Source organism: Jatropha curcas, chromosome 5 (genome assembly GCF_041381405.1).
Source record: "Jatropha curcas cultivar XTBG-Jc1 chromosome 5, XTBG_Jcur_1.0, whole genome shotgun sequence".
Lineage (NCBI taxonomy): Eukaryota > Viridiplantae > Streptophyta > Magnoliopsida > Malpighiales > Euphorbiaceae > Jatropha > Jatropha curcas.
In genome coordinates this window covers 636,526-659,693 of record NC_143155.1, presented here as the reverse complement: position 1 = coordinate 659,693, position 23,168 = coordinate 636,526, and the positions used below count along the sequence as shown (strand labels likewise).

General features: G+C 33.5%; 2 protein-coding genes and 1 non-coding gene across 6 annotated transcripts; 1 reads left to right on the top strand and 2 right to left on the bottom strand.

Moving 5' to 3' along the window:
• Positions 1 to 533: 533 nt before the first annotated feature.
• On the top strand, positions 534 to 2,238 carry LOC105630983 (hypothetical protein). 4 transcript variants are annotated; one of them, XM_089721163.1, is made up of 4 exons: positions 534 to 884; positions 1,135 to 1,233; positions 1,457 to 1,594; positions 1,950 to 2,238. In XM_089721163.1, exons 1-4 carry the CDS (start codon positions 654 to 656, stop codon positions 1,971 to 1,973), a joined length of 492 nt encoding a protein of 163 aa, XP_089577289.1. In that variant the 5' UTR covers positions 534 to 653; the 3' UTR covers positions 1,974 to 2,238. The 4 variants fall into 4 exon arrangements, with proteins under 4 accessions (XP_089577289.1, XP_089577288.1, XP_012068379.1 ...); XM_089721162.1 differs by having other exon boundaries at positions 545 to 884; positions 1,945 to 2,238; XM_012212989.3 differs by having other exon boundaries at positions 550 to 884; positions 1,138 to 1,233.
• On the bottom strand, positions 1,024 to 1,095 carry TRNAG-UCC (transfer RNA glycine (anticodon UCC)). The gene has a single exon. It is a non-coding gene; the product is annotated as a tRNA-Gly (tRNA).
• Positions 2,239 to 2,444: 206 nt separating the features above from the next.
• LOC105630976 (RNA helicase, ATP-dependent, SK12/DOB1 protein) lies at positions 2,445 to 21,433 on the bottom strand. Its single transcript, XM_012212975.4, has 23 exons — positions 21,111 to 21,433; positions 20,063 to 20,320; positions 19,579 to 19,839; positions 19,385 to 19,453; positions 19,198 to 19,276; positions 16,951 to 17,129; positions 16,746 to 16,853; positions 15,675 to 15,776; positions 15,339 to 15,539; positions 15,074 to 15,184; positions 14,560 to 14,627; positions 14,012 to 14,369; positions 12,815 to 12,970; positions 12,627 to 12,737; positions 12,373 to 12,426; positions 10,814 to 11,071; positions 9,681 to 9,790; positions 8,397 to 8,550; positions 5,831 to 6,281; positions 4,586 to 4,800; positions 4,253 to 4,491; positions 3,141 to 3,267; positions 2,445 to 2,938 (listed from the first exon to the last, which is right to left on the bottom strand). Exons 1-23 carry the CDS (start codon positions 21,243 to 21,245, stop codon positions 2,726 to 2,728), a joined length of 4,017 nt encoding a protein of 1,338 aa, XP_012068365.1. The 5' UTR covers positions 21,246 to 21,433; the 3' UTR covers positions 2,445 to 2,725.
• Between the last annotated feature and the right edge of the window lie 1,735 nt (positions 21,434 to 23,168).

Genomic DNA, 23,168 nt, shown 5'->3' with positions numbered 1-23,168 from the left:
AGAATAATTTTCTAAAAGTGAACGCACTCTTAGTATTTCTAATTCCGTTTTCTAAATTAAGTAAAAGTATGGAAAAATCTGTATATTGTAATTTTTTAAGGGAAAATGACGAGGCTTAGCATTAGAAGGTGGTCGTTATTGATTCACATGGGATTCCATGTGTCCAAAAAAACGATGTCGTTTTACCAATAATATAATAATAATAATTATTATAGTTAACATTATTTAAAATCTTGTAAACTCCATGTGTCTTAGATTAAAGGGCAAGCTGATAATAATACTGCTTATACCATAGCACAAATAGTAGCCATTTCTGACGAGCTTTATGGCCCATTGTCTTTGGGCCAGACTACCAGAGAGGAGCCCATTTCTGACCTTTTTAGTTCACTTTTTCAATCTCATGAATTCAAACATGGAAATTTCTGAACCCATTTTCGCTAAGTGCCACCTACTTTAATTGCACTGCTACACATGGATAAGGTTGCAAAGATATTTAGCTGAAAAAGTTGGACCAGAAAGATATTTTTTGGTGCTAATTACCCCACAGAGGAAGAAATCAATAAATGATACAAGGAAATGTCAAATTATAAGCAAAGCCTCTGTTTATAAATTATAAGCAAACCCAATTGAGATTTAGGCAAAGGAAAACCAAAATGGAGTGTTGCAGAAGGGCAAACAGAAGTGACATTCACTTACCAATGGAAGAAGAAGCGAAAATAGAAGAAGAAACAAGAGATTACTTTGATGGAATGGCTCCTAAACGCCATACGAAGCCTTCACGCAGCGAACATTCAGCTCAGTATGTAGATGTTCTTCTTCCTCACCAAAATTCAATTCCTGAGTTGCTTCAATTTCAAAGTCTCCAAACTGAATCTGAATCTCAGGTTCTTCCTCCTTCCTTTCATTTCATTTACCGTTTTTTGTGTTTATTATTTGCAAAAACTCTGGTAGATAAGCTTTCCGAACATCATTAGACGAGCCTGAGATCTAATAAATAAAAAGAGAAAAAAAAAAATAAATAAATGCGTTTGCCGGGAGTCGAACCCGGGTCTATTGCTTGGAAGGCAATTATCCTAACCGTTGGACTACAAACGCTTGTTGATTTTGTAATCGTTTCTTAACTTATTTCACTAGCAGGAAATAATTCACAATGGAAAAGGTGAAATTGGAGAGGAGTTTGTGGAGACAGAGTACTATAGTGATCTCAACTGCATTGACAAGCAGCACCACACGGTATCATAATTCTATATTTTCCATTTCTTTACAATGGTTAAAAAAAAAAAAAAAATAGCAAATAGGCACACAATTGAGAATAGTTTATTACAATTTCAGAAAAAATTCTTTCCTTATCTTTAAGCTTCAAACCTTTCTCTTGATGATAAGCTATTTTTCATTTGCTTCTTATTTCCTATGGAAATATGTGAAATTGAGTTATGGTAGTTTTTGTACATTTCAGACAGGAACAGGGTTCATCAAAACGGGGAATGCCAATGGCAAGTGCTTTAGCATAGCACCAGACTCTGTGACCTCTTGTCATACCTCTTGTCAAGGAAACCCAGCAACTAATGATTGGATTCCAGCTGCTGCTAATTCAGTACCTCCACTTGCTTACTTCATTTCCAATTAACAATAATTATTCTATTATGATACTCTCCATCCCAATTATCATACTCTTTATCCCAAAATATAAGTAGTTAATGTTTTTACGTGGTCGAAGAAATCAATTAATTTTTTTAAATTATAATAAAATCAAATAAAAAATATCTTGCGAAGACAGCTACTATATTTAATCTAAATAAAGATAATATTAGAAAAATATCATTTGTTATTTTTTAAAATATGTAAAATAATTTATATTTTGGAATAAGATAATCACATAAATACGATTTATATGATTTATATTTTGGGAGGAAGTATTTAACTCAAAGTTGACTCTTGTTTCAGGACAGTTTGACTGCTTCAAACAAGCCTAAGAGGAGTGACAGTTGAGATGAAGGGTGGTTGGAGGGTGTGTTTTCATCAAAGCTAGACCTACCTAAATATAAAAATCTTCTCTACCTATTATGCTTACTTGTGATAAATGAGCGTTCATTATTGTTGCTATCAGGCCAATTTATTTGTCCTAGTATAAGTATTAATTTCACTGTAATTGGCAATTGGATGCTTGTGGTATTTTATGCTCTCTTGTTTGATTATTATAAATCTCTCAAGTCAAAGTTCGACAATAATTTTTAAGCAGTTTTTAGCCTTCTATCTTAAAGGAGCTTTGTGTGAAACATTTAATCATTATAGTTTTTAGCTTTTAAAAAGGATTAATTAATTTCTTTTGATAATCATATCCATGATTTTTCTTCTTGGATTCAATTAATTAAATAAATAATATATTTTTCCTGTCATTTTATAATAAATAATTATTTTCACCGAACCAAGCTAACAGTTAACAATTAATAGAATAATTAATAATTATTAAAATAATTAATATTACCGTGGGTGTGCAGGTATACATGTATTTTTATAACCACCTGCTTTCAACCCAGCCTGTCAACTGAAAATATCATTGCATAGTTTCCTTATCCTAATAGTGAATGGAGAATGGAAAAAAAAAAAGAAAAAAAAGCTAAAAGCTTTCATTAGGAATAGCCATTGACTAATATAACATAATGGCTTCATTAACAAGTATGAATCCGTTGTGTACTTATGTTAGACATGAAGAGTGTTGGCATAATTATACTCCCGTAATGTATAAGCTAGCTGCAAAAACTATGTCACGTTTTATCGAATTGGATGCAGCTTCCATTTTCTTGTAGAGTGCAGAATTACCCATAATAGCAGCAGCATTTCTAAACTCGCGACATGTCTCATCCAGTCTGACAATGGTTCGCACTATCAAGCCTTCAGGAACATCAGTAAGCTCACAGATATCAGCAAATGGAGTTCCCTGCCACGAGAAAAACATAATTACAGGCCATTCAATAAAATATAGAGCGGTGAAACTAAGCTATATTTTGTAAACTTCCTAATGTTGCTTCTTTTGTCTATACTTTAGCTATTATAGAATATTATATTCTATAATAGCAAAAAAATGAAAGAACAATTTTAGCAAGTTAACCAAATGGAGTCAAAGGATTTTTAGAATAGACCTTTGCCCACTCGTAAACTACTTCTACAAGACCGAACTTCAGATTTTCCTGTGCATACTCTTCAGGGCTTATCTGTAGTTTGCAGTTGACTTGAAGCTCTCCAAGCCTTATTGCTGTATCATAGAGTCTGAAGAGAACAAATATCTGGGATTAGATTCAGAAATTGAAAAGGAAAATAAATAAAGGGAAGTACAAATATTACAGTCAAGTTTCAGAGTCAGAATCCAGGATTTATAGGCAACACAGTTATTAGAGGCTGGACACTGGAGAAACCATTACCAGCACCAAAAAGTCGCTATAATCCAACCAGACAACCACCACCCCTAAAATCGCTTGCCACTGAGGCTTCTCTATCCTAAATTTGGACACCTTCAATATCAGTAAAGAACAGCTTTTTGGATGATTGCATCCAGGCCCTCTCCCCTCCTAGGCTCATATTTCTTTTTGCCTCTTCCCCCTATTTAATCATCATGGAGTGCTTTATATTAATAATTTTCACTTTATCCTTTTTATTTGTGCAAGCAAACAGCATTAGTTTTTGGGCCTTACAGTTATAAACATCATAACAGCTTATAGAAGTATTTTGGGCCCTTACAGATATATTTTAGAACTTAATTAGTTCATACTAAGGAGATTGCAACTTTAGAAGAGAATGGAAGAATGGAAAAGTTGTATTCTTATATTCAATAAACTTTTGGGGTACTCGCAACTTTTCCATGTGGGCAGTAATCTTATTTTGAATTTACTTCTGCACTTTGTCCCAACTCTCAAGTGCATGCCTTGCACTTAGGCTCCAAGACTCTGTCGTAGTTACAAAACTGCAAGAGCACATAATTTTACATGGGTGTATATTTGGAAGGTTGGACCTTGCGAGCATTCATTTCCACTATATGTTGATGCACAGTATCATATGAAAAACAAAATTTGAAAGTATTATGAGGAACTAAGGAGACTTACTATGTGTACTCATAAGACAGGTGTCTTCTAACATGTTTTGATTTAATTTTGAAGAGAAAGGGAGCATTTAGGGAAAAATGCACAAATTTTTAATGACAACTTTTGAGAAAAATTATGAGTAGAAAGCATTCTACAGCAGATAGAATGGGAATCACCTCTTTTTAGCTTCAGATAGTTTGGGAGTTAGAGAAGGCTCAGAAGTTTTCCTCTGCTGAAACACAAAGGCTGACATTATTGCCACAGCTTCTTCTGGTTCCAGGTTATCAAGTTGATTCTCAAATAAACACTCTGTGCATATCAACTCCTCCCCTGAATTCATCTCACAAGCAACTCGGCCTTTAATTTGAACAACGAGGTCAGCATCGATACAACCAATTTCCTTTAGAACATCCATCTGCAAGTACACCATTTAAAATGTTCATAAAGAGTGTTTTACGACTGTCATGACTCATGAGACCATTAGCATCAGAAATCCCACAAAAACATACCCTGCCCTGAAAGTCTGGCATCTGTTGCAGTGCTTCATCTGACATTTGAAATCTTAGGTTATCAATTTCATCTTTATGCTTCTTCAGCTCTCTTGCCAAGGCAATGTGCTCCTCCAATTTTATACAACCATGACATTTATTCACTGCCATCTTTTGCAACAGGCTAGTCCACTTTTTGTATGCCTCCACAAGATTCCAATCTTTCATCTTCAGATCTAAAACAGAATCAACAACTTAGAAGCAACTTCAAGACTCAAGATAGCTGCTATGAAAAGCTCACCATCATAAACACAAACTACAGGTGGAAAGAGAGAAAGAATCAAAATGCATCTATGTGTTATAATTTTATGACAAAGGATGGGTTACTTCATTATGCAGAGGATGACTGTAAGCATAAAAAAATCAGCATCTTAAAATGAATCTCTCTGTTACAATTTGCTTATCAATCTAAGATGAACACATCGTGCATATGATGACTGTAACCATGCACTATCATATGGTTGGTCAAGGATCCTTGACCCTTCTAAGCATTATGTTAGATATCAAGGAAAATCCATTCTAGTTCAGGATCTCTAAGAAAGTTCATATATAACCAATGTTATAAAAACATCCAGCCTTGCCACTTCACATAATATACGGCATAATTTAGTCCATAGCATATGAAGGCAAGGGAGATAAACAGCAGCCATGTTGTCATGACTCTCACGTATGACATACAGTGAGATCACTGAAGAATGCATCAACAGTAGATAAATAGTGATTTCAGACGATGTGATAATACTAATAGAAAGCCATTAGGATAGAAATAAGAAGGGAACTAATCTTCTGGGAAAAGAAAAATCTCAGAACCACGGTACACAACTACATAAGACAAAACCTCATCAAGAAGATTATCCTAAAAATCCACGAATTAGTGTTTGCTAAAGCGAAGAAAGTTAGAGCATGAAAATAAGGTATTGCATATGGCTTGCAAGACAAATGAAGATTTGTTGTTGGGACTGACTAAAGTGTTACTTCCGTGACTTTTGTCAAAATAAACAGCTTCCAACACAATTGAAATGTAATTAGTTTAATGCCGGTAAACTTGAGAATGTTATTGCATTTTTATCATAATTGCCAGTGAAGCACTGAAATGCTCCTCAAACATGTGTTATGAGCTAAATTGCAAGCCCATCAGACCTTACAAGTTATACAGTGCATATTTCCAGGAACTTATATATGATATTCATCAACAAATAATTTTACCTTTCAGTGGATCTAAGGCAGGAGGGTACTTATTTCCATCAGATTTCAGTTCTGACAACTGCTGGACTGTCTTAGAGAAAGCACTGTTGCTAACATCCTCAAGAAGTCCAACTTGGTCAATCTTAATTTTACTATTGCATATGCATAAGAAATCTTTGGTATCCATTCCTCTAACTTCATAACTGACACCAGCGGCACTGCCTTGGTATGGTAATTTTATGTTGATTGCACCTGATCCTTTACGTGTAGCAGCAGAATAGAAGTACTCTTCTCCACCACGCTTCGATTTTGGCATAAGCAAATAAGCTTGTGGGCTATCACCACTCTTCTTATCTTGCAGCTCAGAGACTGGCATTGATGATGGCAAGTCAGGTTTGAGAAATAAAACTATGTATTGCTTCATAGTGGCAGAAGGTCCTTTCACAACTACTCCAAGCAAGTGGTCTTGTGCCTGTAATTGACAATTCCATAAGCTTAGCAACCTTAGCTACAGAATCAAAAAAATAAAAATAAAAATAAAAACAAAGTAATAATATGAAACGGTTAGCCATTTTCTATTTCAACAAGGTCAAAAAAGTAAAAAATTATGCTCCTGGGCAGGTTACATTCATGATGACTGAACTTATCACTAAATTTCAATGTGGTCACGCGAATTTCCAATTTGTATTCATAGAATACTCAACTTTGAATTCATTTCAATTAGTTGGATCTTCATGTGCTTCGCCAGCAAGGCCAAACTTTAAATACTATTTATTACAAATTAATCTTTTAAATAAATATAATAATTAATAAAGCATTGTAACTTTTCATTTTATTTTTATTAATTAAAAATAGTAAGATTATTATAAAATATTCAACCAATCTATTACAAAGTATATTAAATCAAATACTCTGAATAAGGTCGGTAGTGTTAAATAATTTAACATAAGCAAAATATTATTAGAATGTATTAAGTAATTGAAGTATATAAACAATTTCTTTCTAGACATTATTATGAACTAACAATTTTTAAAAAATAACTATTTATCCTCATACAAGTGTATCATAATTTCATATATGATCCATGAAAATAATTTATAGAGAAATTAATTATGTTAACTAATTACAAAATTATGAAATTAAATTGCATGTAATGTATGAAAAAACATTTTTGGAATGAATGATCTTTTAGTAATTAATCAAAATATAGGTGAAAAGTATTTATGCTTTTAATTTGATGCATATTTAATTATTTATATCTGTAGATCTTTTTATGTTGATCCAGTGTACCTTATTGGAGGAATCAAAGATAATAAGGGTAAAAAATAAATAAAAGATAAACAGTAGATTTGTTAAAAAAAAGGGCAAAAAAGAGGAAAAATAGATATTCATTGTTAAAAAAAATGGAAAGAATAATTGTAAAGCTGTAATAAAAAGAAAAGAAAGAAAGGGCACGGAAAAGGGAAATAAAAGATGAATAGCATATCTATCCAAAATAAATAAATAAATAATAGACGAAATAAAATATTTATTGTAAAAAATAACTAAGTAAATAGTAAATAAAGAACGAGAGCAAAGTTGTAAATGAGAGGAAAAGATGAAAGAGGAAGGGAAATTCAGTGCTTATTATGAACAGTAACATCCCTACCTTTTCTTTTATACATATGAACAGATAAAGTCACTCTTACTAAATTTTAATAAAGATTTTGTAATGTTTTTAATGTGAAGGCTAAGAATGGTAACCCTATAGTTAAAATTTTATCAAAAAACTAGCAGACTGATTTTATTGAAACAAAAATAAAAAAGTTGAGTATTTTGCTTACAAAGATTGAAACTTAGTGATTGCAAAAATTGATGAAAAGTCCAATGGTTTGAAATTAACCCCGATACTCTAATGAGAATGAACTTCATAACTGCCATAATTAGCAATACTGATTTTATTGAAACAAAAATCAAAGTTGAGTGATTTTGCTTATACATATTGAACTTAGAAACTGCAATGGTCTGATATTAACCCTGAGACTCCAGTGAGAGTGAACTTCATAATTGCTGTGTTAAAGACCATCACTGATAAAAAATTATGCATGGGAATCACCCTTTCTTACCATTTAAATTGGTTTGGTTTAAAATTTTTATCTTTGACTTCTATAGCATACAACATCCAATCAAAAGAGAATCAGCAACTCCTAGCAAATGTATGTCATTCACCTTCATCATTACTATGCTTGTGTCCAAGTCTTTTGACCACATGTCAACAATATTTTGCTTCAATACTCTTATCATATTCGGCTTTTGTATACCTTTAAGAGTATATTTATATTTTATTGCAAAACTGAAACCAACCCAACATTTCCATTAGAATTAGTGAATGCCAGTAGCAAGAATGGTTAGTTAAACTTCATATACTCAATCAAGAAACTTCATTAAAGAACCACGCCTTTATCAATTAGCACAACAACAATGCTTCAGCCAACATAGAGCATAATTTTATCCCTTTTTTAGCGAGAACATTAATAAATATGGGAATCATATTTTAAGACAAAAAGATATGGTCAAATATATGCACCAACCACAAATTAGAACTCACTGAGTGTGACTTCACAACCACCACTCTTCCAGGAGTAAGGAAGTGTTGGGCAGCAGGGGACTGCATAACTGCTTCTGATATCTGATTCCCATATTCCTCGGCTTCCAAGTACATGTCGTAGTACTCTTCAATTGCTGGTTCGCCTTTAATACATCTACATCCAAAGAGCCATACTTGATGATCTAAAAAATAATAATGCAGGAAGAAATATACAAGATGATTAATCAAGTAATAAGCCACAGAGTACTTCACTTCCTCACAGTTTATGAGAAGATTCAAAGACATGTATAAGAAAATTAATAAATACCCGCTAAATTTATTTAAAGTATGAGGAAACAAAAACAACATCAGATGCGGCAACAAATATGACGTGCTACTTGCAATGCTGCTTAAATTCTTATGCTGACTTAAGCACAACTAATAACTTTATCCCTATGCTATTGTCAGCAAAAAGACCAAGTTTTGAGGGTCAGAAGGAATCTATAATAGAACAATACAAGAAAAATTACAATAAATTTTTAAATTTTTGGGATTAAAGTGTAATAAGATATTCATAATCTTGTACCGCAAGGACTAAGGTATGAAGTCATTAAACCTCACGGACCAAAGTACCTGATTTTTAATCAACATGGATGAAAATGGATATTAAGCCAATCCTGAGGGGTGTTCAGTAATTACTCTAAATAAAACCATGATAACTGCATTTCAAACTTGTTCTAACGAGCTTCATCATTTTTTCCCTGTGATCTTGCATATTCCAATTGTTCAGAATCATGAAATGTATGTAAATGAATATGATATACATGTTGAGAAAGAGAAGTTTCTAAGTTTCTAAGACAAATATAGCCAAGCTATTGAAGCAAAACTTGCAAGGCGACATTTGTTAGAGTATTAAGCCAGCATAACAGTTGTTAGGGATATTCATATCAGGTTGATGGACCAGATTTAAAAGAACATATAACAGTAACTGAGGGTCATTATCAGGGGTGTTTTCTTTCTATAAAACATTTTCCATAGTAAATTAACTGCAATTAGGTTCTCAGTTTGAAATCACAAAATTTGGAAAACATTTAAGAGCCAAGCACAGAATTATCATAAGATCCAAAGCTAAAAAGCTATAAATCTAAAGAATAATAAAGCACAGACATATTAGGCATACGCGACATCATGAAAATATCCTGCATTGGTAACTGAAGCAAAGACATTTTTCACTTTGAAAGTGAAGAAAAATACCAAGGTTGACATAAAGGCTAAAGGTCAAGTTTCTATTGCTGGTATACTTACTCAATAGCTTTGGTAGGCTGAGCAAGCTTTCGCCTTAGAATTTGCTGTGTTTCAGGAAGTTTCTTTTGAGCATGAAACTCAGCAAAACTTCTTTTCAACATGTCCTCCACCTGCAGTTAAGTCCCCCGTCTGGTGAAATGAACTCACTGATGGATATGAAGACTCGAAGAAAACCACAAGCCAGACTTGGGAAGGGGGAAAATAGAAACAAAAGACCCAGTTACGTGCCTAACTACAAAAATTAATGCTACATGCAGAGATCACTCCTTTGGCTGCAAGAAACTCAACATGCACCTTCACCCTGAGCAACAATCTTCTGGCATTTGATTTAAAATGAGAACCTCAAGGCAAAATTTAAGCATCACAACTGAATTATGTGTCATGTCTTAACGACCAAATTTCCCTATATGAAAATAGCATAGACTTCAAGAGCATTATATCTATAAACATCTTTTTGTTTTTCATGCTTTTCCTTCCAGATATCAGGGTAAAACATCTTTAAAAATCCGGAGTTCCATGTACTAAGCCACATGCTCTGTAAGCTTGGGACAATGCAAGAGAAGGTTCTTGAATTTGCCAAAGGAAATGTTTACCCTGGTCTTTTTGTTATCTACAGAATAAGTTTAAAAATTGAGTTCATCTATCTTGCTTATCATCCATCACCCATTTTTCAGGATTGATGGCATCTCTATATTTCATACTTTTAGAATAAGAATCAATGAAATTGACAGTGGAAGAAATGCACCAAAAGACTATGCTATTGCAAATTCTGGGAATGCAAATGTAGAGGTCAACACACTAAACAACTAAACATAAGTGTGACCAGAGGGCTAGGTGTTCCCAAAGAAGCACAAATGTGTGCATGCTGCAGTCACGTCCAAAGTTGCTAGCAAAAGTACAATTGACTCTACAAGCATGCAACAAGTCGTAGCTTCAATTTTTTTACATTTCAATTTCAGAGCAAGCATAACCTACAGTTGGAAATTCAATATGCACACAAAATATAAATTAAAACATTTTGAAGGTCATGCAATTCCAAATGACAAGCAATCAAAAACATAAATTTTAGTTTGATAATTATTTACTAACTGTTGCACTGCTACATATTTCAGAAAACATAAATTTAGAAGTACCTTCAGTTCCTCTACACGGAGGAGATGTAAGATCATAATATAAGTCAATCGAAATTGAGATTCAAGCCTCGTAGCACTTCCAACTATAACAAGTCTCAAATCGCTCTCTTCAGGTATCTCATCACGGCACATCACGACAACTGTACCAATTTTGTCAAGTCCTCTTCTGCCAGCACGACCTGCCATTTGAGTATATTCCCCAGGAAGTAATTGTCTAAATTCCTTGCCATCAAACTTCCTTAAAGTATCAAATACAACCTGCATATTATGTCAAGGCAAAGTTGAGATTAGATTTATGCATCTCAAATCTAGAACTGGTAGTAATCATGCACATGAAAACCCATGATAATCTGTGTAAGACCAATGCATGTAGTTTCTCACTAGTTAGCAGACATAAAATTCAAAGAATTCCTCAAGTCTGGTGATTCCAACAATGAGCAAAAGCATTAGATCATTGGAAAGCTTGACACTGCTACACTAAAATGCATGTTAATGACAAACTACTCTTGATTTTCACTTCAAAACCAACATATGACTAATGCCTTCAAGTAACAGAAAGAGGACATCATCCACACAAAATGAACTAGAAATGTGACAGGTGTAACCTATTGCCAATTCCAACAATTCTGAGATAAACAGTCATATCAGAGATGCACTTTTTCTGTTGATCAGTTCCAATTTCAAAGTCAACCTCAACCAAATGATTCACTCTCATATAATGCCATGACTTTTTAATAGCAGGAAGAGCCCTTTAATCATTTTGTTCACCACTTAAAAATTCAAATATTAAACACCAGTAGAAATAACAAAGGAACAATTAAGAACAGAAGTATAAAAAACTATTTTTAATAAGAATAACGTATTGACAGAATTGAAAGAAGAGATAAACTGTTACAGTATAAGATTTGCAGGCAGATAGCAAACCTGCTGCTGTAGCTGTAGATGGGATAAGAGTTTACTAGAGGTATTTGCATGTCAAGAAGAAAGAGTCCAGAAAGAAGCATTGAAGACTTGAAGCATCTGATTTATTTCTTATTTTCAGTTATATGTGTGTAATTATGTAATTACATATTTTCTTTTTTAGCTTTTACCTCACTTTTAGAAAGTTGTAGTGGGGACGCGGTTATGCATATGAGATAGTTATTTGTTTCATGTAATTTTCTTTTCCCCATATGACATTTCTTGAAAGTCCACTTGGAAGCTTCCTCATTGGACCTGTTCTGACTGTTATTTATTTGGAAGGAAAACAAGAAATGGAAGTGGTTATTTTTCCTCAAAAATTGTCATTTGTTTATGAGATCGAAGGGTTCTCTCTAATGAGCCCTTAAACCAGCAATAATAGTTGGAAAAGGCAGAAACACTTATAAATTCAGACTTGTATCTGATAAAGGGACTGATTTTCCTGTTAATCAACACCAAACCAGATCACTAACTCGGGAACATAACATAAACACAACAAGGAGACTCTAGATAAGTAATAAGTAAACATCCCAGGAAATATGATACTGTGGCACAACACATCATTCCATTTTTCAAAATTAGTTATAAAGGAAACTCACCGTCCTAGCAGGGGCATTGACACCCATGGCAAATGTCTCTGTTGAAAAGAGTACCTAAAAGAAAACAAGCACAAGATAATTATATATAACTGCCTGAAGAGCAACATTAATAAAAGTGCAAAACATAGTTAAGAAACTCCAATTGTGTAATTCTTCAACCTCGTAAGAGCATCATCAAATAATACAGAACACTCCAGAAACTAAGGGAGAACATAATACAATATTGAAGCAATCCATAATCAGAGAAAAATTACCTTAATGACTCCACGGCAAAAAAGCATCTCAACCACTTCCTTAACAATTGGAAGAAGTCCTGCGTGATGTACGCCAATTCCTCTACGAAGAAGGCTCTGAACTCTGACAATCTGTAAATCAAATTAGTATGTTGAATCTGAATCATATTTATATCAATAGAATATGAATGAATATTTAGCTGTCAAACCTGTGGTAAATTCCGGTCAGATCCCTTTAATCGTGAAAATGCTTTATCACAGAAAACTCGGATCTCACTCTTCTCAGATTTGCTAGTGAGGTCAGTTCCAGACATACTATCTGCTGATTTATCACACCGATTCTTTGAGAAACAAAATATAACTACCTGAGAGCACAATGACAAGAATTTTAGAATATAAAAAGAAGGAAACTCCGATGCTGCATTTTAAAGTTTTCGGCATACATTAGAAACAGAATGAGTCATTTGATGCTATCACAGCATTCAAAAGACTAAAACACACCAGTAAGTTTGAGGTTTTCAATTGTCGCCTGTATGAACATTAAGAACAAATATTTAAAAAGTCAAATGCAAACTTAACTCCATTTGTCAAAGGAAAAATAAGAAGGAATCTTAAGCACTTCTTTTAGTTGTGGGAAAAGCCTATTTTCAAGGAAATGATTCCAAGAAAATTGGAATAAAGCTTTTCTATAGCTACAAAAATTTTCTTAATAGAGAACAACAAAATAGCTCTCCAGATTTTCCAAATTTAGACCAGTAGCTAGAAAATTAATATTATGTTTCCATAATTCATTTAATAAAGGAGCACTTCAATTTAGAAACCCTGCCTTCCATTGAAGTAAATGTGCATCGTGTCAGACTACTGGGTTTGAATCCCAACATATGCTTTTGACTTTTTTCCTTTTTGGATTGACACCAATTTTTTCCATATATAATTCAGTTATATAGATGGTTTTGTCAATGTCTTGCATAGACCATCATATGCACCGGTTCGTAGGTATGATATGTTAGTGGTGGAGGGTGCTAAACGTGAAAGAGATAGCCATACAATCACATAGAGGGAAGTTGTTGCAAAAAATCTATTTTCTCTTGCCATTAGCAGAATTTAGCTCTGAAAAGAGCATAATTGACAAAAGATTTGTAAGCCAATCCCAACTAGTTTGGAATTACGGCTTAGTTGTTGTGTTGTTGTTGTTGTTGATAGAATTCAGTATATGCATATGAGTGATCAAGTTTTAAAATTTATTTTTAGATTAAAAAAATTAAGTGATTAGACAAAAAATTATTTATATACTCACCTTTAATTTAATTTTTATTTTTATGAACTACTGATTACTTAATAAAGAGTCTAATGTACAACCATAAAACTATAAATAATTTGTACTTGATGAAAACAATCACACATACAGGTAATAGAGATTTCTTTGATAGTCTGTTGACAAGCTGCAACAATAGTGATGCCTCTGACCTCCTTGACCCCCAGTTATTTTGACCACTTGCACTTTGTTGATTCCCCCCACTCCCAAAATTTTGTGGACCAGAATGCTTATTCTGTTTGTTACGATTAGAAAATTCACGCTTTTGACCCTGAGCCCCCTCCCGCATTGCTGCAGATCCAATACCAACTGCACTTGTATTCTTTTTCTTGTGTGCATCCTTGGCAGCTTTCAAACCCTGAGGTATAAAAGTTTCATTCTCACATATTTTGTAAAGTTCTCCAGAAAAAAAGAGACAATGCTCCAAGGGGACGGGCCTTCTTGTAGTTCTGAAAATAGATGAAGCAAAAGGGAAATGAGCAACAATACAAGAAGATAAAAAAACATTATAAATTTCCTTTCTTCAGTACTTCTATTCTTGAAGTATGAAAGACTAAACAAGTAAAAAGTTAATAATTCTAATGTCCTTTAAAAAATTCAAGAATTTGAACATTTTTATTACAGTAGAGTGAAACTAACCCAGTAACTTGGATTTTCTTTTGTTTTGTCCGACCAATCCAGTCTGCAAATTCAACTGTGTTCGGTACCTGTAATGAGCAACTTAAAACTTATTCAATGGTTCAGTACAAAGAGAAGGGCAAAGCGGAAATGACTTATAACCAAAATGTGCTATCTAGCCATGCTACCTAGTTATGACCTTCCAGGGAAGGCATAGTTACAAAGTAAATAGTATGCAACTCATTCAGTGCGTAAGAAGAAATTCAATTGGCATCCATCGCTTCCTTTAAAAAACATAGCATTGCCATTAATAAATTTTGAAGATCAAACAACACCATCACACAAGTCAAACCCACAGGCAAGCTGTATAAAATAGTCACGATAGAATAAGCGCATATGATATTTCGGTGCCAAAGAATAAGTAACACACAAGAGATGCAGCAAATCTATTTTGAAGTTAGTGTTCGAATTATCAACACAACAAATTCAATGGTAATATTCATGCAAAAAATCTGGACAGTGAAGAATAATATACCGTGGCTGAGAGGAGGATAATATTTATATGCCTTGGAAGCATGATAATAACTTCTTCCCAAACAACACCTCTTTCAGCATCATTGACATAATGAACTTCATCAAATATGACCTATATCATAGACGGAAAAAGATAATAATAATGATAATTCAGCAGTTTACCACTGAAAGGGCAAAAAATAGATGAATGAAAGAATTTGAAACATTAAATGCAGAAGAAAGATTACTATTGGGAAAGAAAAATAATCAACACTAATGCATTATACCCATTCAATGTCTCTTATAATATCAGCACCTCGGTAAAGCATTGACCTCAATATTTCAGTGGTCATGATGAGACAAGAAGCCTCTGGCCTCAAGCTAACATCTCCAGTGAGAAGGCCAACATCGAATTTCCCACAAAAATCCCGATACTTCTGGTTGCTGATTGTTTTAATGGGAGCAGTATAGACAGCTCTAGTACAGTGCTGCATGACAAGAAAAGACAAGATTAAACCACTGTGGTATAGATTTTACAATGAGAAGTGAATTGTAAGATATCTGGAGTTCCAGGAAAAATAATTCTATATATCATCACATGTACTAGACTTAGAATATCATACTTTTGATGCTAAAGCAAAAGCATATTCTGCCACAACTGTCTTTCCAGCTGAGGTATGAGCTGCCACAAAAACAGAGTCTCCCTTTTCCAAATAATATATAGCCTACAATATCATTAAACCAAAATAATGAGGAAGAGGAAAGAAGCTGCTTAGGCAAGCAGCAATTAAAAGAATTTATACGAGTTACCTTTCAAGACAGAATATTGGCTGTATGTTGCTGCAATAGAAAGGGTAAACAATATTTTTCCCTCAGAGAGATTTGCCCATGCATTAAAATTCTATCATCAAGTAACCATAGTGATTAAAAACACAAGCACACAAAGGCGCAAAGGGCTCTTGTTTTGTTTCTTTTATTTTTATTTTTTTTTTATGTAAACAGATGCTAATGTGCTATCTGGAGACAGCTGGATCACATAAAAGTAAAGGCTGTTTATTCAGGATAAAAGAAAAATGCAAAGGCGCACCTTTCTGCCCCAGTGCAAAGAAGCACTCATATGCACCAGAGGCACGCACCTCAGTTGCCTGCCTCTGGGCAGTTATATGCAAGCCCTCCATAAGTAAGGTGCACCTGAGGTATGCCTTTAATAACTATGCAAGAAAGAATGCAATGCTTGTTAAGGCAAAATTTTCAAAGTTCGTTCTGAGGAAAGCAGCTGTATTGTGACAAAATGAAATTGCAATGAAAAGCAAAATCAATTATTTATTCTAAAGATTTCACTTCTTATATGCATTGGTTTAGGTTGCACAGTAAATTTGTCTACAAAAGATGTCATGGTGCTCTTTGGTTTGATTTCTCAAAGGCTTTTAATGATCCTAGGCATTCACACTTGCAAGCTATTTGCGGGAAGTGAGAATAATTATTGTCAAAACAAATAGAAAGTGGAAGTTATAAAAAACATTTTCAAAAGAATTGAGAAATAAAGTCCCAATAGAACACCTTGGTTAGAATGAACATCATACACCAACCAATTTAGAATGTTCAACATGGCATAATTCTCATAGGACATTTTACAGGCAGCTTTTTCTTAGTAAGCCTACTTTGTAAATGAAAGGGATTGTGCTGATCAGTACCTCTTTTTGGAATGAATCCAGTTCAAAAGAAAAATTAAGTGCCATATCAGGGACTAGTTCATGGAAGCGCTCTGCAATCCATTCATTATTGCCACTAAGAGCCCAGGCCTGTCAAGATATGGAGTCATTAAATTAAATTATTACAGCAAGGAACATTGGACTCTTGAGTGAAAGGCATAACATCATTTGAATGTGATGTAGTTACCTCTTTCGGCTTGTGGCCACCACCTTCACTAGTTCCATTAGATTTTGATGTCAATGCACCTGATTCAGCAGACAAAATCTCATCCAACACAGACGATTCAGTCTCGGACACATTTCCAGGCACATTAACCTTGCTGACATCAGCATCGAATTCTGGAGACTCCTCTTCTGATAAATGACCTTCAAAAGCAGTATTAACGTTAGTCTCATGGGAGGAAATAGGAGTAGGAGTAAAAGAGAATAAGCAATTATCTAAAGTTAACAATCTAACCCCCAAGGGAGGAAAAAACACACACACACACACACACACACACACACACATTAAACATAGAATTAACAAAAACAGAGTGCAAAGAGAGATATCTTTCTCAGTATTATTATTCATGAAAAAAAAAAAAGCAGTAAAAGGAAAGGGAGAGAGAAACAAAAAAAGACTCCAAACAAGGTAGACAAAGAGAGATTCAAGGTGTGTGAATGCCAGAAATGAAGGATTATTGGCTAGAGACTCCAAGGATAGTTGTCTAGCAGATTTCAAGTGATAAAGATAGCATTAACCAATAACTTTAAGGCATGCCAATTCCGGATTCCTTATAGATCCAGAGAAGCCAAGTCTAGTGGTGCCACGGAGGCGTCTTTTACCAATGAAAGAGCTTGTTAAAGGAAAAGGCTTGTGAGAAACACCTTTCTTGGGCCTCGTGCCTAGAAACAAGGCGTGCACCTGTTAGATGTCACCCGACCTTGTGCAGGCACTTGGGCCAGTGCCCTATGCACTTTGCACTTAAGGCTCTCCTTTAACGCCTACGGCCTCCTCACACAAACTCCCATTCTACTTGAGACATTAATAAGCAAAAGTTCATCTTGTGCTGAAATCTGATTAATGATATGGGGGTGGTGCTGAGGATTTGAGCTGTCGACCATTTGATCAAAGAGGCACTTAAATCATATAAAGGAGAACTCAACCTAAAAGCTCAAGTTTGTAGGAAAGGGCCAAGAACAGGTTTTATGTTCTAACAAATACAAGCATTATTTACTCCTAAAGAAAATGCAAGCATGAGGAATAATTATGAATTATATTCTTTTCTAAAATTGAACACAATTGCACGTCCAAGTTTGATGATTTATGGCCCATATTGTTATTATTCATTCAGTTATGGCTATGCCACAAGGCCACATTGGATTGTGGTTTATTTTTGTTTAACCCATCAAAAGGAAGTCAGAGGTGCAGATACAACACCCTTGTATAATTGTCATTTTCATTATTGGGAGGGTTTTATGTAATTGCTATTTGTAGTAGGCTTTGAACCTAGTGTCTATAAATAGGACTGTTAAATATTCTTTTTGGTGATTGAAAAAAAAAAAACATACACACACAACTGTCTTGTCGAACCACGTGAAATATTGTGTTTGTTTTTCTTTATCTTTTTCTTATCTGTGTGCTTGTGACTATTGTGTGATTTCAGCTAACAGTTACCAACAAATACCAAATAGAAATTCCACAAGAAAAGGGGAAAAAGTAATCTAATACTATTCTTGCTTTAAACATGCAATTAGAGCTTCAAGCAGCACACAAGAAGAAAAATAATTTATTAATCTGATAAGAAAATGGAGAAAATAAACGAGGCAACTTGAGAATTCATGCTTGATTTCAATCTCCTAACTATTGTGCGACCCGATATTTGTGCATCACTTTACATGATATGACAATCATCAACATTTATTCTTAACCATATAAACAATAACCAAATCATGTGCTAGCATAAAAATCATTGTATATCAAAATAATTCTTTTTCAATGCTGCTTACTTTTGAGATGTCTCAGTAAGATTAAAATATTGAACTTTTGGTTTCTTTAGTGTTAAACAAATTCCAGTACAGTGTGCTTCAATGCTTCAATACTAGAAGCTGAAATCTAGTGAAAATCACAAATCTCAAAATGTTCCCACATTTTTGCAGAACTCTGAATGTATACATCCATTTGGATATTGTCAATTTGAACTTGGCCTCTAAAAGGACAGTGACTCCATATCATTCTAAAATAAAAATTGATCAATCGCAGGGTATATTCAGGATATCAAACTGCCATTATAATTCAATATTATCCCCTACTTAGCCACATTGGATATTATCTTCATCATCCAACTCAAAGGGCCTCAAATGTTATTGAGCACCTTCATAGATTTATGCTCATAAGAATATAACTTTTTTGAAATATGCACATAAGAAAAAGGCACTCTAAATAATTACATACCATCTCCCACATATTCTGGAACAATATCCTCCTCCCAGGCCTTCTTGAACAAGTCATCAAACTGTATCGACAACTCATTCTGCAAAAATTTACCATCCAAACGTAATATTCTCAGACATGTAAATACAAAGAGTAGTATCTCATATGATTGAAGTAGTTAAATTGGCAAAACAATCCAGCGACAGACCAACTTTTCCTCTGGTGTGGTACTAATTGGACTTTGATCCTTGTAAACATTCCATGCGCTAGGGTACACCTTCAGAAGAAATAACAAAGAAAAGTTAGCATAAAAAATTTGTCAAATCAATTGTAAAGATTAGGAATTTTGTAAATTTATTTTCTTTGGAGTTTTACAATTTAAATTTACATCAAGTTGGTTACCTTAAGATCTCCAAGATCTAATCCTCTCTTAAGGCTTGGAGGAATGGATTGAGCTGGGCCACCATTCAGCAGTTCATGCACCCATTCACCATTAGTAGCACCAGCAGGTAGAACTCTCTCCAGAGATTGAGAATTATCTAAACCTCCTGGATGAAAAGGGCGGTTGTTAATGCTCCCTCTCACAAAGTCCTTTGCAGGTCCAACAATCCGTGGCAAAGGACTAGAATCTTGAGCTCCAACAGTTAATTCTGAGACATCCACCTAAACAACATAACAAGCAGCTTTCTAGCAGAAGTTAAAACCAGCAAGATAGAAAAATAATGAGTCAGACATCCTGCCAAAGCACCTCAAGCCTCCCTTGGCATGAACATTCTGATGGAATTTGCAAACAATAAAACAAATGGATGTGATACCTAAACTCATATGCTAAGTTGATAGGAATTCCAAAGAAGAAAAGTGTACATATTTGGAGAACACCTTGTACCTGTACTGAATTTGGTTCCCATATTCCTTGTTCTGATCCTGATTTTTTTCTTCTAAAAGGTAACTCCCATGTTGGAACCACAATGGATCGTGGCAATGAAGGCTCCTGTAGAACTTTTGCCCTCTCAAACCAGTCAAAATCCCACTGCCTTCCAGCTTTTTCTGCTGAAAATTCATCAGTATCTAACCTTGGAAATAGATATTCCTCTTCTATGTGCTCCTTTATTGATTCATATGTCTCCCTAGGGAAGGCAGGGGGCTGGAATATATTAAGGTGAAAAGTAATTGACCATATGTCTAGCAGTATTTTGTTTTAACTGAATTATGATTCAAATAATCAAAGAAAAATATAAATGAAACAAGAATTGCATCGTTCAACAAGGTATCTTTTGAAAGTCTCCATTTATTTCATGGAGAATAATTTTCTAGTGGAGAAAAAAATATTTTCTTAGAGCATGCACCTTATTTGTTCCCTAATGAGTTCCTTCCATTTTCTGAGTATGTGAAAACCATAGAGTAACTTCCCATTTTGGAAATAGCTTAGCATTCCCTTTGACAGTTACATATTAGTTGACCAATTTTACTAAGTACCCTAAAACACCAAAAGTACAGAAGCAGAAAATGATATTTAGGACAGTATTTTCTGTGAAACATTTTCACCAACAGAGCAACCATGGTTGTACCACTAACAAAACAATATTATTGATATCTTTGAAATCTATATTGCAAATACATGTTCTAATTATACCATTAGAAATTTTGTATTAGCTCTATTTATATGACTTTTTTTTCCCAGAAACTCCAAATACAAAGTGGCCAAGAGACCAGAAAAACATCAACAATTGCTTCCAATATCACTAGCAGTTAACTTAATATCATTTGCAACGCAAAGTAGTAGCTAAACAGCACACAATTCAAGCAAAAAATCAATCACAAACCGAGACAATTGTAGAATAAAGTCCTGGACTGGACAACAAAAAATGAGAGTTCAAATTATTACTATGCACACAAGGCGCATGATGCAATTAACAAATTATTGAGATACTTACAAGGATAAAATCAGGAAGCGACTTGACGGGATTGGGGCGCTCTACGGTGGACAGAGGCTCGACTCTGAGATGGCCACTGTAGCCGGAGAAGCCGACCCGGAAAGCGAGTTCGTTTGTTGCTTGGATTCGATCCATATGGTATTGGCGAATTGTTGGAATCTCGAAAATTTGTTACTGCTTTTGCCTCTGGTTTTGATTCGAAGAGTAACATGGGTTTTTCGCGGGTTTTGAGTGAGTGAAAGAACTACGAAGTGAGGAAGAGGACAGCGTTTTATCGTTTTAACCTTTAAACCCAGTGTCCACCAACGTTTTGTTTATTATTCTCTATGGAAAAGCTGCAGATTTCTAAACCAAAAATAGAAAAATAAAATACACAAAAATAGATTCTTCAAAAAAAAAAAAAAAAACTACACAAAAATAGTACTATCAATCAAAAATAATTATAAATTTTTAAGTTTATAATTCGGCAGATTAAAATCACTTTATTTTGGAAAAATACAAAATAAAATAATTAACAATACTATTATTTCTGCTTCAAAGAAAAAACAATATTATTATTTCTGAATGATTTGGAAAAACAATAACAAAATCTATTTTAATTGGAGCAATCAACCCATTTTTCAAACGTAAATTTATGTAATCAATACATAGTCTAGTAGTAAGTGCACATACGATTTATAATAAAAGAAAAAAAAAACCTTTGTATAGATTGAGTCAAATTTCTCTTGATAAATAATAATTTTTTTTCATAACATTCGAGTATTTTTGATAAAATTCAAATTTAAACTTAAAAATTCGGAGTAATATGAGTTATTTTCATGTTGACGAACGTTTTATACAAATTGATCCAAAAATTCTATCTAGGGCAAATTACATATTGTGAACAATATATATATTTTTTTTTCTTTGAAGTGTCATATCTCTATGGTTGGATTATATTTGGTACGAACCAACCAAATTTCTTTTTATCCATGGGAGCTCAGCCAGCAGGCCAAAAGAATATTGTACATTTGCTATCTAATGAGTATTCCTTCAAATTATCGAATATTTGCTATTAAAAAATTAAATAAATTATTTATTTTAAAAATAAAGTCACTACATAATATTATAAAGACAATCAACAATTGGCTTTATTTTTAATTAGTCATTGCTCTAGCTTCTTTTGGAGTTATTACATCCTTAGTAGCTCTATATGTACTTATACACAGCCCAATACTTCATTACTCAGCCGCGTTAGTGATCCTTTACCGGCGGTGAACAAGCTTTGAAAAAACAAAAAATTGAACCGAACCAAATTATTGTTGGTTTCTGGTTTATTATTCAATTTTTGGTTTCAGTTTTGACTTAAAATTTTCTACAATTTTGATTTTGGGGCTTTGAATCGATTATTCTAAAATATTTGTTTTGTAAATAAAACCAAACCGATATATAGCGAATCAAACCGATCATTTTGTTTTAATTTCTAAATTTATTTTGTTTTAATTCGATTTAAAAAAAATATATTTTTAATTTTCAATTTTTACAGTGATTCCATTCAGAACCGAACCGCACATTTGCACACCCGATTCACTTACTCCTCTAAATAAAAGATTGAGTCCGCGGAAGGCCCAATTTTGTCTTAGATGTTTTATATTTCAATATTAACTTTTAATTATCTAAGTTTATTATACACTTATCCGCGACGTTATTTATGTTATTATGAAATTCTCATTTTACAAGACATGAATTAATTTTACATTTTTAATAGTTTTTTTTGTTTGAGATATCAAATTTTATTAGTATATTATTAATTAGTTTATATAGTTGTTAATTATTGTAAATTCATTAGATAAAAACCATTTTGCTTGAATTAAAAAATTATTATTCCTAAATAATTAGATTTGAGGGTAATTTAGGAAATCAAGGACAAATGAAATTTAATTCTGAAATTATATCAAACAACCATAATATGGAATTCAATTGAATTATGCATTTTAAGTTGTATCAAACCAAACATTGGAATTCATTTTTAAATAAATTATAAATCAAATGAAATTGAACCAAACACTGTAAAAATAG

Coding starts and splice junctions, on each gene's coding strand:
- LOC105630976 (XM_012212975.4), bottom strand. CDS start 21,245: ATGGATCGAATCCAAGCAACAAACGAACTCGCTTTCCGGGTCGGCTTC. Junction 14,628..15,073: donor TTATCCTCCTCTCAGCCACG/GTATATTATTCT, acceptor TGCTCATTACAG/GTACCGAACACAGTTGAATT. Junction 4,801..5,830: donor TGCCTTAGATCCACTGAAAG/GTAAAATTATTT, acceptor ATTCTGTTTTAG/ATCTGAAGATGAAAGATTGG.
- LOC105630983 (XM_089721162.1), top strand. CDS start 654: ATGGAGTGTTGCAGAAGGGCAAACAGAAGTGACATTCACTTACCAATG. Junction 885..1,134: donor AAACTGAATCTGAATCTCAG/GTTCTTCCTCCT, acceptor TTATTTCACTAG/CAGGAAATAATTCACAATGG. Junction 1,234..1,456: donor TTGACAAGCAGCACCACACG/GTATCATAATTC, acceptor TGTACATTTCAG/ACAGGAACAGGGTTCATCAA.